Below are 20,968 nucleotides of genomic sequence, written 5' to 3'. Positions count from 1 at the left end.
TTTTCATCATGCATGCATTGTTGAAATGTCATTTATGGTTTTTGAATGCATTTGTCACAGAAAAAAAGTAGGTGCTGCTATTAAAAAATTTTGAAGTTTTTTTTTTCACTATAACTGTAACCATGAGAGCTCTGCTGTTTTCAGTCATCAGAATCTGGAACTCTTATTTTTAAACAAAGGTATCTGAAATTTCATTTCATTTAATTGAGTGGATAGGCTGCTAGGGGTTCATATATCAGGGAAGTTTTTTTATGACCACCCTGTATTTTGGCAGTAATAAGTACACCAGAATATTTTAATGAGGGAAAAAAATTGTAACCTTTATCAGTAATATATTTAGGGAGAGGACAATTAAAAAACAGTATTAGGATATTATGTAAAATGAATGCATGTTAAAATATTTTGCTTTTTGAAAAGTGGAATCTGTTTTAGTTCTCATGAAATGCAGGAAGTTTTTCTATGAACCTGATACTGGATGTTGAGATTTAGTTGGTTATTTTAAAGATATAATTTTGTTATACTCTTATTTGTAAAATATTAAATGTTTACTTTAATAAACTGAATATATTTTATCCTTGTGTTTAGAAGTTAAGAGTTCACTGTTCTGTAATTAAGCATGGAACTTAATTTGTTTAGTATTTTAGGTTTTAAAAGTATTCATTCAATACTGTGGGGTTCTGGAATCTTCAGAATTAAACATAATAAAAAAAATTCATGCATTCTGTTTTACATTGTTTTTCTGTTAAAATTTCAAATTTCAAAAAAAAAAAAAAAATTTTTTTTTAGTCTTATTTATAGTAGTTTTTGTAATTGACATGTGCCCTTAAAAACTGTTTCTTGATTTTAATTATTTTATTGCCTAGGTTGTTACCAGATGAGCAAAAACATGAACTGCTTAAAAGTAAGTTGATTGAAGAGAAGATGCAAAAGAAATGCCTGAAAATAATCATAAACTGAATAGTAAATTTTAAAGTAAAATGAACTTTCTGTTAGAAAAGTTTAATTTTATAATAAATATGGACAAACAGAAAAGTAAATAATTATTTGCATGGATTTTATAAAAACAACTAATTATAGGCATAGCTGTCATACACACTATAAAATAAATTCCATACTCTTCTTCAAATTTTCTGAAATAAATATTTGCACATATTTTTTTAAACATTTATATATATTTCATTATTACCTTTTTGGGGGGTGGGAATGAAGGGGCTTTTTATTTTGGCATTGTTATTAAAATTCTTTTACTTTAAAATGCAGAATTAAATTGTGTGCAATCCTTCAAACAAAAAACCCTTAAATAGTTCCCAGCATTGTAATAAACAAATATATTTTTTGTTAAGTAAGCCTTTCAAATTCCCCTGTACTTGTTTACTTATATTTTTGAAATGTACGGGAAACTGAAACTTTATAATGTAATGAAAATAATCTCTCTAAATTTTGGCACTGAGATAAATAATTTCCTGACATGTGCATTTCATATTTTTGTAGTATTACACAGCATCAAGTTATTTTTTCTATTGAGTGTCCAATACAATGTTGCTAAAATCTTGCCTTAATTTAATTTAAAGTCATACAGTATCTAAGCCGCTTAAATGATTTTAATCTAATTAAACATACATATTTTTAGCAGGTTTTATAAAATCTAAAAAGGTTTGCTAAAATTTATCTTAGAATATTCTTATTTTCTGGCTTCTGTAAATTGTATCGTAGTTATTGTTACTATGTGATTTTCCCATATTCTGCTCATTTATAACTCATTATTCCATTGTTTTCTTTTTCAAAATTTAGTAGTCTAAATAAGGACCAAAAATAAATTTTTTGGGTAACTTTTTAGTAATATCAACTGCGTTCATAACTTAAGCATTAAGGACTATTTAAAAAAATAGCAAAGTGGAATTTTAATTGTGAAAAAATGTAAAACAAGTGAGTGAGATTAAAATATCACATATTTTAAAAGCTAAGGACTGGTTCATAATTTGTTTTAATACCAGACAGGTGGCATTGTGTAACATTATGTAGTTTATTTCTCAAATTATACTGGTTTAAATTATTTAAACTGTGAGAAATAGGTCACATCTCTGTAAATTACTCTCATAATTTACCAAATTAGGCATTTGCACAGTCAAGCTTCGATCTCGCATACATTTGGTCTACAATTTATCCATGCCAAACTGAACTGCACAACAGACTTCTCTTAAAACTGGCTTTTGGGGGGTACTTCAGACTTTTATTCTGTGTAGTTTTAAAATTTTATCTCTTGTAGTAAAGGTCATAAAAGTCACATACATCATAATAATAGTATGCATGTGAAAACAAGGTTGTTTTCATGAATCTTTTTAAGAATAAAATTAATTAAATTTACACAAAATATAAATAAATAAATTTTATCTTCAAGATTTGGGCTTCAAAATTCACATACACAGGTGCAGGTATATGTGTAACAAAAATTTGAACTCTTTATGTGCTGCTTTCTTTCCACATTGGAACAAACATACTCACAGATTCTTTATATTTTTCATAATTGGGATATTACTCATATGTGCTTTTTAAGGTTTCTTTATGGAGCTCTCATTATTTACAATACAGAATTAAATATTAAATTACAGTTATACTCTAGTATCTGCTTATTCATTATCTGCGGTTCAGAGTGGCGCAGGGAAAAAATTATGTATCGTTATTTTAGAAATGAAATTGAAGTAATTGCAGATTGTAACAAAGCCAAAATATATATTTTTTTTTAATATTGTATTCTCGCACATCTGCACTGTAATGTAATAACGTGTATTTGTCATTAGAGAACTTCCTGTTCTCTTGGGAATGATTCCCAGCTATCAACTGTAGGACCAGTGAAAGTGATACTGAAAAGACTTGTTAAGGATATCACTTTTGGCAGTGTTTCCATTGACTTATCTTGTAAGAGTAAAAAGGTTGCTTTTGTCTGCGAAAGGCCGCGAAATTAAGACACATTCGAGCGTCTGGGAAACTGTTATTTTCTCCTTTCTGTAATAATACTGTAATGTTACTTTTTTATTAACCAAGAAAGCCTATGTTAAGTTTTAACATTAATCTCAGAAGACAGTCTAGTTATTCCCATCCCGGAAACTCAGCGACATTACAGCACATTAATTTCAGATTAATAAACTAAATACAAGAAATAGAAAAATTTATTACAGAACATTTTATATGTACCCTTAGGTTCTGCAGCAACTGATGATCATAAACATTTTAGTAGAAAATTTCCACTGTCAATGGTCACAAAATATTTATTTGATTTATGCTTGTTTCTGTACTCGTATTTCTTTTAAAAATTTTTTCCAGTTTTGTTTATAACATTCACCGTCTAGCTGTTTCAGCATAGGACTAGTGGTGCTACAATGTTTAAAAATTATTAGTGTAGTACAAGTGCTAACTGAAACGGTACGTTATGCTGTACAGTGCAAGAACAGGATTTCATTCATTTCTCACTTGTCTTTTGTGAATTAAATTAAAATGTGAGAATCTTTAACTTTTGTAGGTGCAAGAGACAATTTGTTTCTTATTTACAATCTAGTATTTTACATTATTTAGTAATACAATATGTAATGTATTTTAGTTTACAAATTTCTTTAATATAATTTTATTTAATACTGATAATACCTTACTCTGAATAATGTATCAGTTAAATTTACGAGTGATTGTGTATGTTGCATGAATACTTTGTTTTAAATAGGTTTTTTTTTTTTTTCTTTTTTCTGTGGTTTTTCACATATCAGCTGTAGATCTTGTAGTGTATCAGTGATGGATATGGAGCTACTACTGTTGTTTTTCTTTGTATTTAAAAGTGGTTTTAGGTATTTTAAATCATCTTATGTGCTGTTTTTCTTACTATCTTTAGATGTTATTGGCCAGATCCAGATAACCCAAAATGAAGTGTTAAAAGCGAGTTTTACATTTCTGGCTGATGTGTCATCTGTCATAAAATTTAATGAAGATATGGTAAGATAATTTTCATTTCTTTTCAATTTAAAAAATAATATGTATTGTCAGGTGAGTTTATTTCTGATACCAAAAAATCTTAGGAGGAGACTGTAAACACTCTAAACTACAGTTCTGATAACATCCAATAAAAGTAAAATGATCACAATACTTCAGAAGATATACATAAAAGTACAGTAATTTATTGTGCCTTTCCTATATACTTGTACTTCTTTTTATTGAGATTTCTTTATTTTTTGACTGGTTTTATTTAGATTGGTTTCTCTGTTAATTTAGGCTAGATATTAAAATTAAATTAGAATTCTCTTTAACTGAGTCAATTATCTTGAAAGCTTCCACATATATATTTGCAATCAGAGCACTATATTCCACAGTCTCTAAAATCTGATAATTTTAACATTTAAGTTATTTTTTATGAATTTTTCACATATATATTTGCTTAATGATCTAGCTAATCATAATTATCGAAGAGAAGGATAGATAATTAATTCTCCAAAATTTACCAAACTTAATAAAATTTACTGATTTTCAGTGAGTTTTTTCGAAAATTATTTTATAGGCTGTTAAAATTTATGGAAAATGGATTTCTAAAATTAAAGTTCTTGATGAGAACTTGATATCAATTTAAGTTGTTAGAGAGATAAATCTTGAAAGCTGAAGTTTCCTCCTATATCGATTGGAAGTTTTCCTATGTATGTAGCAGTAGTAGAAGTATGAAGCAGAGGTTTTCATTTATTATGTGTTATCTCATTTGTAAACTAAAAAGTAGGAAGGAGGGAAAGTTACAAGGTATTACTTGAATGTATTAACTCTCTCAGCGTTACGAACGGATTTTTCCGTATTGAAAGATGGATCTGAAAGCGTTTCAAACGATTTTTTCTGCCTTACATTTTCCGCCCCGAAATTGTTGAAGACGGAATATTCTGTACTGTCGTTCCTCTGACCTCCTGTTGTGCTTAATTGGTAGTGGGGAAACAGCGATCGTTAGAGAAAGATGCTACAATGGGAGGGTCATAAATAAAACATCAAATCCAGCCGTAGCATCTGCTGACCTGAGGGCGATTTTCGATTTCGAAAAAGGTCCAAATGATATTTGATTATGAATATTTTACTGTTATGAAGATGTGTTTATTTCCAAATTTTGAAATGGTTGGGACAGAAAATTCTCAGCAGGTAAGAGTAAATATTTATGAAAAAATATTTATTAGTCAAAGAAAAATGTAAATAGCTTTTTTTTTAAATCGTCGCAAACATTATACGAAGGTGTGAAAAATATGATGGTAATCTGGGTGATGCAAAAAAATTCCAAAAAGGAAATAAGAATCTCCGAGTCTTTATCTATATCAAGATTTAAAATGACACAATTAGATGCTCAGATAAAGATAGACAACTTTAACTTTCATGGAGGACTTTCGGAGGGAAAACAATTTGTTATTTAGGACTACAGTTAATTAATTAAAACAAATGAGGGCTGTCTCTGTATGGTAAGGGAACTTTCATGGAGGACTTTCGGAGGGAAAACAATTTGTTATTTAGGACTACAGTTAATTAATTAAAACAAATGAGGGCTGTCTCCTTATGGGAAGGGATGCTTCTTAGAAGCACTTTTTAAAGAAAACTGGCTCGTATTCACGTTACACGGGGGGGGGGGGAACTCAATTCCAGATCAAACTATTAGTGTTAGTGACGTTACTGCTCGGCCGCTAGTGGACGTATATTTACGACCAAGGACTGATGGCTATTTTAAATTAGGTACTGATTACCATTTATTTTTAAATTCATTAGTTAATACTTATGATTGGGGTTTTACTATAAAGGCCAATATATGTATGCAGTTTTTGAAATTAAAAACAAAATAGGTCTATTTAAAATTTAATATCTATGCTTCGTTTGAAATATTTCTTTTTGGTTTGGTTAACTTGAAAAAGCTCTCGAGGATTATCTGCCAAAGATAGGATGCCTTCATGGAGAACTGTCTAAAAGAAAATGGCTCCTATACATGTTATACAATGAAAAAAATCACAAAAACGTCCATGCAGCCAACCCGTTCACTCGGATTCGAACCGAACTACCAGTGTTCAGCAATTTTACTGCTTGTCCGTTTGTGGGGCTATCACCTTTTGAGATAATTATTATCATAATATTATGTTTTAATAAGCATCAAAAACAATCTATAGTTACTGTTGTGATTTATATTTCCAGTTATGTTAATCTCGTAATTAATATCTTGTGTATTTGACGGCTCTGTGCCTAAGAGCAGTAAAGTTTCAATCGATTACTTTATAAGCGGAACTGGCTCATATCTACATTATACATGGGAAACCACCGTAAGTAATAAAAATGTGGGAATATTTTTCTTGTCACTGTCAATGAGACCAATCGTACGGTTTGATATTCACTTTTGGAGTAAAAATACATTGAGGAAGAAATCAATTTTGGGACAAATAAAAAAAAATTAATGAAATAAGTATTATAAAAAAGCAAATTTCTTTTATATTTTGGGTCATTTGTTACAATTTACTTTGTGTTTTAATAGCTTTTCATATTTTATTTCAGTATTGCTTTATTAATTCTTAAATGTTTTGTAAAATGCGAAAAATTTGAGAAATTCATAAATTCTTTCAATTCTAAATATAATTCTCTTTCTCAGTTCTAAAAATATATTCTGGATATTATAACAAAAAGATATAGTATTCACTAAATTAATATGCAATTATCGGTAGTTAAAGTGCATTTTGGTAGTAGATTTATTGTAGCCATAATGTGCACATGCTTCAAAATGATTGCACAACTAAACAATTTTTTCACAGTTCTGGGCAGAACCGTGGTTTCAATTTAAAATAAATAAATAAAAATAAAATAGGCTTTCGCACAACGACTGTTTTTGACTCATTTTATTACAAATGTATGAAGCAAATTTCTTTTCGTTCTCCAAAAGAAATAAATATGTCAGTGAATAATATGTTTTTCAATGTGCTATTAGAATAAGAAATCCATACTCGTCTGACGCAAATTAACTGATATATATTTTTAATCAAAATTTTGCAGGAGAAATTTCAAATATTACTTTCAAGCACTAACGACACAGAAGTAGCATTTTAAAGTTTTTAAACGCGGTATTCGATAGTTTCAGCATCTTTTATAAGTGCTATGAACAGTCTTACTTCTCTAAAGTTTCTTTAGCAAGGTAAGGAACAACACATTTAATGGCACTTTTTTCGCACAATCGCTTTACAGACACTTAAATTTCACATAGGTCTGTCATATATTCGTAGCCGAAACAGTCCATAACTGAAAGCTTAACTTTATTCAATTAATTTCTTACATTAAAGTCCTAGCCGCTTACACTCTTTTTAAGATTTTCCGGATAAATAGGTATTTGTCTAAAATAGGTATGCTAAAGTCATTTGAGATATAATTTTTCCTTCTTAAAACAAACTATTTATTTCGTGAAAATATAATAAAAATAGATTTAGAGCCATGAACTAAATTCAAGAAGGGGAACAAATATTTTAAAATTTATTCAGTTGCATAAGAAAGTAAGTAACGGCAACATAACAGTATAATACGTCATCATAATATCAGCTGAGAGTGGTAAAAGAGTAAACACGTTCCATTCCTACTAAATGGTTTATATAACTCTCCTTTTATAAAAAAGCTTAAAAAAGAGAATATAGTATATATCATTTTCATTTGGTGAATTAACATATTAAAGGCATTGTTGTATATAATATAAATATTTGCTTGTTATTTTATGAAATAGGGTGTCTGAAGCCCATTCAAATATCCTCTAGAATTTTAACAAATTATTTTATAGGGTACAAATATGTACATGCTTTTTATGAAATATGCAAACCTCATGCAAATATAATTCTGTTTTATTAAAATTAAGCTTTGTGAATTTAATATAAATATATTACTCTACATAAAGTAATCTACAACTATCTTTATTGCCCTTATTTTTCTATTATTATCATCGCAAAAAAAAATAATAGCATCTATCTTATAAAAAGCTAATTAGATTAGCTTAAAAATATGATCTGGGAAAACTTTTTATCCTCCTTGCTTTAGTTTTTCTTATGACAGTTATGCACTTTCTTTAACTTGATATAAGATCCATTTATTTTAAATACTTATCTAAAACGTTTTATAAAGAAATAAGAAAATAATGCTATCGCAAACCATTTGGTTGAAAAGTTATGTAAAACTGGGTTCAGTGCCCCCCAAAAATAAGTAAAAAATGAAAACAATAAAATCTGAAAGCTTTCAGATTTCATATTAGGTCCAAACAGGCAGTTTGTTTCATTTACAGACACATACATGTTTCGAGAGCATTTGGGTTAACGCCACTTTAAGCTAAAAATATTTCGAAATAGTATAGCTTTAGAATTTCCAATACACAGGAGACAAAAATGTTTTATTCCTTACAGTGTTGCCACTGCTCGCTATGAAACTGTTGAGTTTTTTAATCAAAAATCTGTTAAAGTTTTACAGAATATGAAAGAGACAATAAAAACAATTACTGATTCCAAATCCAGGCTTCCGAGTGCCCTTGTTCGGGTGAAGGACTATGTGATCCAAAATTATATGACTCTTGGTTACGTTTCCACAATGCGAAAAACATACATACGTTCATGTTGATTATCGTTATTTAGGTTCTTTAAATACAGGACGATAAAATATTCGGTGGCAATAGCTCGGGAAAATGATTCAGGCATTTAAAATGATTCAGTGTAAAATGGCCTTTCAAAACTAAAAGCTCTTTTGTGCTAAAACTCATTCGGGCTTTGAAAAGGAATTATAAAATTAAAAACATTAAAATAAAATCCGAAAGCTTTCATATTTTATATTACGCCCAAAGGGACATTTTTTGACATTTTGTGTGTTATCTTTATTTATTAAATAACATGTTCTTCGCACTTAAGCCGCATAAATTCCTCAGCAATATCATAAAATATTTAAAAACAGTATATCTTTAGAATTTCCGTTATACAATCTCAGACGCTGGAGATAAAAATGTTTTATTCTTTACAGTGTTGCCACTCTCGCTTTCAAATTGTTGAATTTTATAATCAAAAATACCTTAAAGTTTTACAAAATGTGAAAGAGATAATAAATTAAATTTGAAATTAAAAATTCAGGTTTCTAGGTTCGCATGCTCGGGTGATGGATTATGTTATTCAAAATTTGGTGGCTCTACGTACTGTCGTTATTTCACAGTGCAATAAATATACATATATTCATGCAGATTCTTCATTATTTAATTTCTTTAAATATAATACAGGGTGATAATATTTGGTGGCAACAATTTAAAAGTTGATTCACCGTTTATAGTGAAATTACCAATGCCCCATGGTACGTTCGAAATCACAGACTGCGTACTGAACTGAAAATTGACCATATTAGGACCTTTTACTATCACCATGCTAAGAAATTCCGTAAAGACCTGGAGTCCATTAATAACCCTGAATTAAAATCTATGATTATGACATAAATGATCAATGTAACATCAAAAGGCCTATGGCCATTCTTAGTGACACTCTGGATTAAGGTGAAGTGCACATTGGCTACCTTCTGTATGGCATGTTTTTGTATTGTATATTACTGTTAGTTTTAAATTGTACTATTTAATTATGCTATTCTATGATTGTAATCACATTTTCTGTTAATACTGCACAATGAGTCTTGCATTTACCATATTTCTGCCTGATAATTATTATGTTATACTATTTTTGTTCCCATTGGCTCGAAGGGCTTTGCAGCTTTTCTGGACGGCATTTTCATCATGAACCGTGTACGCTTTAATCTGTTGCTGATATTTATCCTAACTTCTCTTTTTAAGCCCATAATTAATTAATTAATTAAAAAAAATTTATATATAAAAAATTTAAAAAAAATATATATATAAAAAATAAAAAAATAAAAAATAAATAAATAAAACTTTTGTTAAAGATATTCTGGGCATATTTATTTATATATCACTATTAGTTAAACTTTGCATTGTATTCGAATTAGCATATTTTCGATTGGGGGTAGGATCTATGACCCAGGCATCCCGGTGTTACACCATCACTCATCGCATATTTTTGTTTCTAGTGAAATGCTACAAAATGCCCTTTTGAGACTAGCACTAGCACCCCTTTGAGCTACAAAAAACTACGATTTTGATAAACTGCTCTCTATATACATGCATATATATATAAGATCTGTTCTTAAATTTCGTATATATTATGCACATATTTATCGTAAAACTGAAGCATTTTTCAGATTTTCCTACGTAATTTTACTCACAGAAATGCATTCTTGCATTCTACTGAATGTCTTTCTCCTACGATACTGAGAAATGTTTCGCCTCTATTTTCTAAGAACAGATCAAGTATTTTCAAATAGGGTGCACGTTGAAAAGAAGCGGTAATGTAAAATGAATAGAAGAAAGAAACAGGATATGGTCGAAAATTAGAGGAGGGACTATAAGAATGAAAGGCAATGTGCATGGTCATTCCACGTATTATATATGGTACCTTTGATGTAAAAGACTTCTTTTCCGCTGTCCACGAGTAAGGACCCCCTGGACCCTGGGTATTCATTGAAATTAGTTGAATTTCTATTGAAAAGCTTACTTCATCTTCAATGCATGTTTGATATAATTTCTAATATTTGCATTTTGAGCATGTATATTAACACACAAATATTCTTGAGAAAAACCTAACTGAAGGAAGATGAATCTAATCATGATCAGTTCTACAGAATTTTATTTTAAAATTCGTCATGATTTGCATTTTTTTTTTTTTTTTTTTGTGCAAAAATAATTTTTTTCTTTTCATGTTTCGAAACTTTCACCATTTACACCCTTTCAAAATATCTGCATATTATTATACTAAAAAATCAAATTTAAGAATGTAGTGAATTCTTAAATTTACATAAGTATTATCTGGACATACATAACTATTATCTGTTTCTGTTCGTTTACTGGGCTCACTTTAGAACGTTAGATCTTTGCGAAAGAAAATTGTAAACTTTAGAGCAAAGCGAAAGAAAATTCGAAAGTGCAATTTACATTTAAATTTTTCCAATATCGATATTACCTGCTAATTGCATTAAAAGTAGGTAACAGAGTACAAGAATTATAGTAAGACTAGAATTCTCTTATTGCAGGTGTCGAGTTTACCATTGTATGCGAATAAAATTTTTGAATTGCTTTCTTATTATAATTACGTGTTTGCTATAGTTTAACCTTGCTAATAGCCGAATAGTAAAATACTTGCTGAATACTAATAGTTTCATTTAGGTTCGAACATAGGTGAATGGGCTGACTGCATCATTGGTGTTTAGTGCTAGTTTCCCTTAGAAAGCCTTTCACGTTGGCAGCCCTCATAGGTTTGCAATAAATAGCTCTCTTATGCTCTGCAATATCTGAATAGTCTAAACTATTTTTAGTTGAAAATGACTAAATTGCGCATTTTGTTTTTGGGAAAAAAAAAAGTATTTTGTTGAATTTTAGTTATTCAACAAGATACCTTCTTTCCTCTAAGAAGAGGAAAGGGAAAAAAGATTATATATTTATTTTTAACTGAGCCAGCCAGTTATATGAACAAAATTTAATTTTGCTTCCTTTAGTTGAAATAGAAATATGTTGTGCATTTTGGTGAATAAAAGGAGTTTTTTACTTCAGTTTTGCCGTAGAATGTCTGTTTTGTATTTTATTTTACAGAAATTAAAATATTAATTTTTTTTTGTTGCAAACACTAGGTGTTTAAAATATTTTTTGTATTAAAAAACAGCAATCTCACATGTGCATAATAATAAATAAATATAACCCAATAGAAAACAAACCTGTTGCCCAGATATTCTTGGATATTCAGGTAGATTGTGATCATATTATCCTGGGTATTCGTTGAAATTAGTTGAATTTCTATTGAAAAGCTTACTTCTTCTTCAATGCATGTGTGATATAATTTCTAATATTTGCATTTTGAGCACGTATATTAACACACAAATATTTTTGAGAAAAACCTAACTGAAGGAAGTAGAATCTAATCATGATCAGTTCTACAGAATTTTATTTACAAATTTGTTATGATTTGCATTTTTTTAGTGCAAAAATAATTTTTTTCTTTTCATGTTTCGGAACTTTCACCATTTACACCCTTTAAAAATAGCTGCATATTATTATACTAAAAAATCAAATTTAAGAATGTAGTAAATTCTGGGAAATAATCTTAATTCAATGTCTCGAAAACCAAATTATAAATATAAATATTAAAAAACTTATGTTTCTGTATTAGGTAGTTACCTTGAAAGTAATACTGATGTAAAATGTTTAGTAAAACTATGTATTACCTCTATTTAACTATAGTATTTTGAAAAATATTTTCAATTTTCTGACTGCACATACAAAAACTCATGTTACATAAAACGCATCAAGAGCCTTGGCCCATCAGGCGGACTAGCAGTAAATTCTCTGAACACTGGTAATTCGGCCCAGGATTCGAGTCCCACGAACAAGCTCACTGCGTAGGCGTTTTCTTTGTTTTCCCCACGTGCAACATGTATACGAGCCAGCTTCCCTCAGCAATTCCTCCACGAAGACATCCCTACCCTTAGGCAAATAACTTCTGAGTGTTTTGCCATAATCAAATTAAATAAAATTTAAAAAAATAAGTAACAAGAACATTAGACTAGTGTCTCTGTTTGATTTCTCTTTCTATATATATATAGAGAGAGAGAAAAAATGGAAGGTATAGAGACTAATAAAACCACAAGATTCAATCAAAATCCGATTCCTTATAATTTTTTAACACGCAGATTTCTAAGGCCAACTGTTTATTTGCTTTTAGACCTCCACACAAAATAAGTAGTGGAATAGTAAAATATACAGATAATATCTTAGATTTTAAAGAAAACAATATCATTATGGTACAATTAATAAACTCTCGGCTTTCCTTACTTATTGCTGTACACAAAAGAGGAAAATTGCATGACAAAAATTTAGACGTCTGTGATTATGATTAGGAAATAAACAAGTTTTTTACTTCATGTTCAGTTAATTAGTTCTGTCATTATATCAAGTAAGTTGTGAAATATTATTTATATCCGTAGTTTTAAATAACTCTGGATGAAAGATATCCAAAGCTGCAAATAAAATAAGAAATTTTCTAAGTACCAGGATATTTTACTTTATTAAAAAAAGTAAGGAAAACATATCAAAAAAACATATTGTTTCAGTGAGAAAATATTGCTTCTATCCTAGGCATATAGGAGGTAAATTAAGTAATTAAAGTGAAGGTTACTAGAAACACAAAAATATTTTGATATTATGCCCGTATGCGTATAGATTGCTCATAGAGAGTTAAATAAATAAATATATATATATAAACACGTACACACACATATACATGCAGGTTTATGAACCAAAAAAATTAAACATTTATTATTCTTTTCTTTTAATGTCTTGATTTGCAGTTTTTCACAAAATTTAGATTTGGTAACATAAGCCCCGTCTTACTCTTACAAGTCAGATCACAAGCGCTAACGTATACCTTCTTGGAAACTACCAAAGTTTTGACAGTGATTGATATTTTTACAGCTGACACTAATCAGTTCACTTGATGATTCTCTGCAGGTGTTGGAGGGTAATAAACACTACTTAACGCTTTTCGTGCACCCTGTGAAAGAAAGGTTCCGCACTTTTCAAAAGTTTTTGTTGACAAAGTGGTGATGCTTTAGAAAACAATACCTTATCTTTCTCAAAACCTCCAGAGGGTTAAAAAAGTAAAAAACTAATACTTTTTTTAGCTGCCACAATATTCTTGGTCTTATGTGAATAAAAATAAAAATTGTAGGGCACTCATTCATAAAAATTGTATTGGAATAACTGAGTTTTAAGGGTAGAAGTGATAACATAGTTGTACATAAGTATATAAATAGACTGAAATGAAAAAAGTTTTATTAGTGTAGAGGACTGTTCTTATTTCATTTGAACAGTCACAAATGACTGTATTGCAGCTGCAAAAAATATGATACAAGATAACTAACTTATCACAAGTAAGATGATGGCATCAGTTTTAAATATTATTATTAGATTATCCAAGAACATTTCTGAACAGTGGAAGTTCTACAACATATGTGCAAAATGAGCAGGCAAATGCTTGATACTCGAACTGAAAAATGTGCCAGTGTTTTCTAAGAGCTTTGTCATCAGTATAAGGTTGCTAGTGAAGCATTTCTGCAACATGTCATTGCTAAAGATAAGAGATGGGTACAGTCATTAATTAAATGAATTTCGAAGATTACTGTGTTATCTGACTATGTTATCAGCTGATAATGTGGGAGGTAGCTGCTCACCCATCAGAAAAAATTCATGAAATTTTGAGATAAATAAAAATTATCATGTTATCTATATAAGTCTGTTGAACTAGATAGAGATAGTGTTGACATATATGTAGTAATTATTTTGGTGTTTGTTATAAATATTTAGTAAATAAAAAAAAATGAGTTTCTGACATACAAAATCATATAAATAGCTTGTTTTATTCTTACAATTTTAACCGTTTGATGGCTACGTGGCGCAAAAGCTCTGCATTCATTTATCTCGAAAACGCGAGTTTCAGTGTGTCTTTGTTGCTTTATAATATGAAAAGAATTATTAAAATTTATTGATATTTGTCTAAATGAGTGTGTTTTATTTGACAACATCAAGTCAAAATATGTCCCACAGTTTTCGTGTGTTCTTGCAAGAATTACTTAGCAGTCAAACGGTTAATGAAACATACCATAAGCAGCTCTTGTACTCTTAAGTGATGCTCTGAAAAGAGTGAAATAGAATGACTGAAAAATGAAAGTGTTCTCCCCTGCCAGTATTTCTTAGGGCAGTTTCTTGTTTGTGGTATGAATCTCTCATAATCTCATGACTTATTGATGATTTTTTCTCATATCTCATGATTATATCTCATCATTTGTCTTATATGAATCTCATTAACTTGCATCTGTATTTCATAAGAGTAAGGTTGAATATGTTCTCATATATTTTGATGAAAGTACTTGTTAAAATCTTTTCAAAAGTATAAACCAAAGAGGAATTTTTTCTTCCAGAAAATTTTATTGCTTTCACCCTGATTCTAGTTAAGTTATCTCTGCTCATTTACTGTTTGTGTAAGCTGTATGGTATGTTGAAATGGTGAAGGGAAGGCTAATCAGAAAGTACTAAAACTTTCAGCAATGACAAATTATGCTTAACTACCAGTTTCAGAAAACATTTTTTGTAAATTGTATATCATATACGAGGTATGTAAATTTAATAAAAGTTCTGTGTAATTTGGATATTAATGAAAGTAATAATACCACTGTTTCTCAGTTTCTTTTAAAAATGTACCTATTATTCTATTCAAAAGTAAGTAAAAATGTAAGTTTTTTTCATTTCAGAATGTAATGATTGAAGGTAATGTTTTAATTTTGAATTACATATGCTAAATGTTGTTGATAATGCAGTTTTACTAATAATAAAATAAATAAATAAATAAAAAATTTAACGGTTAATATTTTTTTTTTCTCCCCAGCTGAAAGATCTTTTAGAAAATGTTGCTGAAATAATAGAGAAAAAGAATATACCCATTTCATCTTATTTGTGTACTTGTGTATATATTCAAAAGTGAGTAATTTTCCTTTTTTTTAAATTACTTTTTACCCTCTTGAAAAAGCATCAGTTTATGATAACATCATATCACAAATAAATATCAGAAATGTGAAAGCATTTTGTTGCCAGTGAGTAATGCATAAGATCTTTTATTTATTTCCAAAACTGTAAAAATACAATTTTTATCAGTATACAGAAATGGATGATTTAAAAAACTACAGATGCTTTCTGATTTTTCACACATCGCATCGAAAACTTTTTTGAGCTCGTTGCTGAGTTAATATGCAAAAGACAATTTTTAAAATGGCAGTACAATAAAAATTCCGTACAACATCAATCAATCAATAAAATTAGAAAAAGCAAGAAACAGCAGTAGTAAAACACTTACCTTTTTCAATAAATCCATTTTTCCCCCCACTTGCATCTACCTAGTAAACTGTTTTTGCTTTTAGAAACATCAGAAAATTACAAAAACTCAGCATCCAACAATTCTAGTATTGTAAACCATTCAGACCAGAAATGTGCTAAGCTATACCTGGGTTTTCACATAAATACATTTTGATAGCATAAAGGGCTGCCACTTAACTATTTTGACAACATACTGCTTTGGCTCATGAATACTTTTCCACTATTTTTCAGCAGAGATGCAGATAATCAGAAAGTATCAAGTTATTTTATCTGTACTTTTTAATAACATTTTCTGTAAAATTTTACAGAAAATGTTATATTATTTATTTATTTCTCTTAACGCTAACGTTAGTGTTATTTTACACTTCTACCTAATTAATCAAGGTAAAGCAAAACTGCGTACCTTGTCCCAATGGGTTCTGCCAGGGCCACCGGTTCAAATTGATCTCCATCTCCATAAATCCTTTGAAGGGAATAATCCATAAATGATCAATACATTCTATACACAGACATGCTTTAATGAAGACGCAAATGATTTACAGAATATTTACATAAGGAAAAGGCTTTAAACTTGGCACAACGCAGCAGGTGACTTCTCCATTCCAAGTTCTTGTACGATCTCTGAACGAGAGTTCATAGTTCAAGATGACGTCACTCAGCCATCGAATCTCGGCAAGAGTTGAGTTGTAACATCCTCCGGCCTGGAAGGACAATTGCTGTAATTGTCCTTATTACATTCCAGCTTCACTGGATATAGTAGTTGCAGTGGTCTTTTGATCGTATGGCCATTGGGCAAACGGACAGCACAGGCAGCTTGCCATCTCTTCCAGGAAAGATTTCCATTATGATGCCCATCTTCCACATCACCATTGGAATTTTATCTTCATGCGCCAATACAATAGTTCCTTTCTTCAAACAGGTTCGTGTTTTAGCCAGTTTTGAAAGATGAGCAGATTTTAAATTCATCAAATAATCCCGTCTCCATTTTCTCCAGATTCTTTCTACCAGTATCTGTTGATGTTTAAATTGACATGCAAGACTCTCCTTTGTTGAAGTTAATTTAGAATTTCCTTGTGGCAATGTGAGTAACCGTCTTCCTAGACCAGGGGTCAAAGATTCTGCCTTTCCTAGATCCGAGTATGTAAATGTTAAAAATTCCCGAAATGTGAAGGATGATTTGCCTAGGATTCTCTTCAGAAGAGCTTTCAGAGACTGAACTATACACTCCCAAAAGCTTCCCCACCATGCCGCCCTCTCAACTATAAATTTCCATTTGTGTCATTGCTTAGAGAACTCATCTCAAACTTTATTGTTTTTCATCACCTCGTTCAATAGCTCTAATCCTTTTTTCACTCTTTTAAAGGTTTTGGCATTATCGGTATACACTATTCGGCACAAATCTCTTCTTGCTATGAACCGTCTAAATGCAAGCAAAAATTTTTCTGTGGAAAGGTCAGCTGTAAGTTCTAAATGCATGGCTCTAATTACAGCACAGGTAAACAGTAAAACATATGTCTTAGATAATTCTCTTCCACTTTTGACATGCAGTGGACCCGCGTAATCTATTCCGAAGTTCTCAAACGGAAAGGCTTCTCGTCATCTGCCTGGTGGGAGAGGTGCCATATCTTGCATGACAGGTTTCGTTCGAAATATTTTGCAGACATTTCAATTGTACAGAACACTTTTAATTTTCCTACGAGCCTTCAGCAACCAAAACGTATCTCTTATTTGATTTAAAGTATCTGTTATTCCTCTGTGCCCTACCACCTGATGACTGTGAAGAATAATTATATTTGTTAAATGATCTTTGTCAGGCAACACGATTGTAATCCAAATTTGAATTTTCTAATGGTCCACCAACACGAATTACACCACTTTCGTCTACAAATGGATTGAGGGACTTCAGTTTTGATTCTGAACTTAATTCTTCGTTGTTCTTCAATGCCCGTATTTCATTTGTGAAATTTCACTCCTGAACACGTTTGATCCAATAAGTTTCTTCCATTTCCAGTTCAGTAACCTGCAAACATCCTGATAATTTCGAGGTATTTTTAACATTGTTGATGAACCTTAAGCACCACGCAGTAATTCAGTAAATTCGTTGTAAATTGCTGTAATTTTGGGCTTTAATAAATCTTTGGAAGGTTCGGTAACGTATGAATATACAGAAACTTCCTTTGATGTTTTTTTTAGTTCCTTGTTGGAATCTTCAATGTTCTTTGTGGAACATAAATTTGGTTTTGGCCAGTGTTCCATTTCTTTTTTTAACTACATAGGCCCTGGGCCATGTTCACCAGGCATATATCTCCAGTTCAAGACATCTGAATTCTTCTGTATTTCCTTCACTCTGTTTATTCGAATGGATTCCACCTTTTCACATCACTTCAAATCCAGTGTAACGTTATACTAGAACCAGTCAACATATATACAATTAAATCAATGTCCTGAAGTTTCTTTGGATGTATTTTGACAAGTGGGAGCCTATCAAAGCACCCAGCAATTCCAATCTGGGAAGTGATAATTTTTTCAAAGCTGCTACTCGTGATTTTGATGTAATGAAGCTTGTATGAATGACTCCATTTTTCGAATAACGGAAATACAGAACAGCCCCATAGGCCTTCTGACTCGCATCTGTGAGGCAATGTAACTGTAAACCATCCTTTATATCCCTTTTCTCAGCACCTGCAAACTGATGTCTTGGTGTTTCCAAACTACAAATATGAGCTAATTCATCACACCAGCTTTGCCAATTCTTTCTGAGATTTTCTGGTATTTCAGTGTCCCATGCTATCTTTTGTTCCCATAAATCTTGCAATAAAATCCTATCTTGAATGGTGTATGGATTTAAAAACCCCAATGGATCAAAGAAACGTCCTACAACTCTCAAAATTTCCCTTTTAGTGGGTATGTTATCTATCCTTTTGGCATCTTTTACCAAATCTTCAATTTCTATCAAAAATGTATCATTTGACCTATTCCAATACCCCCAATACTTTAGAAAAAGTTGAATCTTCTAAAAAATCTTCATTCCATACCTTTTGTAAATTCATTTCATTTGTTTTCCCACTTATGCATGTTGAATCCACCTTCTTTTCAGTACGCGTTTAATATGTTCCGATTCCTCAAATGCTTCTGATTCTTCATCTGCTTCAGCGATTAAGTCGTCAACATACATATTTTCAGTTAGTATGGAAAATACATTCGCAATTCGATTTTGATGGAACTTAAGGAGCAATTCCAGTATGTCTGGACACATCTTGGGACTTGAATGTAAACAGTCATTTAATGACAAACAATTCTCCGCATGTGACGAAGCGTCAAAAACCACACAGAGTTATAGTTTCCTTGTTTTCTCTTATAACGGCTTGATGTGGCATAAAATACGTTTTTGGTCCAATTTCAATGTTAGTCTCTTCGGCGATTCCTTCTTTTAAGTATTTATCAATTACTTCGCAATATCTGTCATAGAACTGTTGATTATTCCGAAATCTACAATCTACAGATTATCTCCAAGCTCATTTGAATTATGATTCCAGGGAAGGCTCACAATATAATTGTTTTCAAATTTCACAGATCTTTTGAAATTATCGAAAACTAAATTATCTTCTAATTCGAGTTCCTTATCCGAATCATAATTTATCCCCATAGATTTGAGCTCCCAGAGATTCTTCAGCAAACTAGACAGTGATTCGTTCTGCGTATCTTTATTATTACGAACCACAATCTTCATACTATTCACATTAGTTGGTGAAATTCTGTAAGACTTTTCTGTCCCACTAATGGTCCAACCCAATTTTATTTCAACCGCTACTAAGGAATTAGACAGTTTGTGAACCTTACCGTAACTATTTTCCAATAAAAATCCGCTCTTATCAGCAAAGAAATTTTCGGCGTTTTATTCCCTTGTCCCCATATATCGCAAAGTTGTATGCCCTGTTTTTTGATAAGATTAACTGTTTCATTTCTAGGGGAATGAATATGTTATCTATTAATGACAGGATAAATTAAAGCTTCTATTTTGATTTCATATCGATACTTCGAATTATGCAAAATGAGAGTGGTTTTTTTTTAACATTCTGTGCTTAAGAATATTTTTATTTTTTCTTCTCCAATAACTAGAAGTTTTAATGTCTTACAAATGTCCTCCGTAATAAATGTTCGCTGCGATCCTAAATCCAACAACGCATGAACGCTTTGGTGCCAATAGTCTGTGTTTATAATGTCAGCTTGTACTGTCAGAAGAAATGAGTTATTTACTGGTGCGCAATCGGAAACAGAAGAGACTACTGCCCCTTGGACGGGCCTCTTGTCTGACACGTTCGTTTCGTCAGAGTGTATCAATGCATCATGTCGTCGAACGCAAATACCACAAGTTAGTTTCGATTTGCAGTTCCTTGCTAAATGATACCTTTTAAGAGACATGAAACAATTTCCACTTTGCTTTAACGCTTCCTTTTTCTCTAGCACAGTCTTTTGACATGATTCTGATGTATGATTTTCAGAACAGAATAAACAGCTATTAGAAAGTGATATGTTTAATGCTCTTCTACCCTTATTATAATACTGATTTCTTTCATTGTTTCGAAACGACCGCTTGTTTTCAAAATGAGATTTCCTTTCAGTGGCTTTAGAATCTGTAGGCTTAATTAAAAATCCTGTACATTCTCGACTTTCTATTTCTTTTTTTAGAAAATTTAGCGAATTCGTAATTTTTGTCTGGTTGTCATCTTCATATTTCTTATTAAATTCTAGTGCTAAATCATTCAGAATCACCTTTATTAATAACGGATGCAATAAAGTACTGTGCGAATCTGGTAAAATATTACAGGATTCTAATCCTCTAATTTGTACTTCACAAGGATCATATAATTTTCAAAGTGCTATCACATTGCAAGACCTTTTAACTGGAGTTAGAGTTAATAAATTGTTCATGTGGATATTAGTTCTTTG

The 20,968-nt window shown here is 30.7% G+C and overlaps 1 protein-coding gene across 2 annotated transcripts in view; it reads left to right on the top strand.

The window, feature by feature from the left end:
* Window positions 1–20,968, top strand: part of LOC118199250 (uncharacterized) — a 249,158-nt gene that overhangs the window by 46,808 nt on the left and 181,382 nt on the right. For both annotated transcript variants that reach the window (XM_085824140.1, XM_085824137.1), the window contains exons 4-6: window positions 864–901; window positions 3,878–3,978; window positions 15,534–15,625. In XM_085824140.1, the coding sequence (XP_085680266.1) occupies window positions 864–901; window positions 3,878–3,978; window positions 15,534–15,625 (231 nt within the window). The remainder of the gene's footprint in view (window positions 1–863; window positions 902–3,877; window positions 3,979–15,533; window positions 15,626–20,968) is intronic.

The sequence above is a fragment of the Stegodyphus dumicola genome, chromosome 1, assembly GCF_044657685.1.
Source record: "Stegodyphus dumicola isolate Sdum_Otavi_A_Nest chromosome 1, ASM4465768v1".
Lineage (NCBI taxonomy): Eukaryota > Metazoa > Arthropoda > Arachnida > Araneae > Eresidae > Stegodyphus > Stegodyphus dumicola.
Note: the sequence above shows the minus strand (reverse complement) of the source record. Positions and strands in the feature narration are given on the sequence as shown.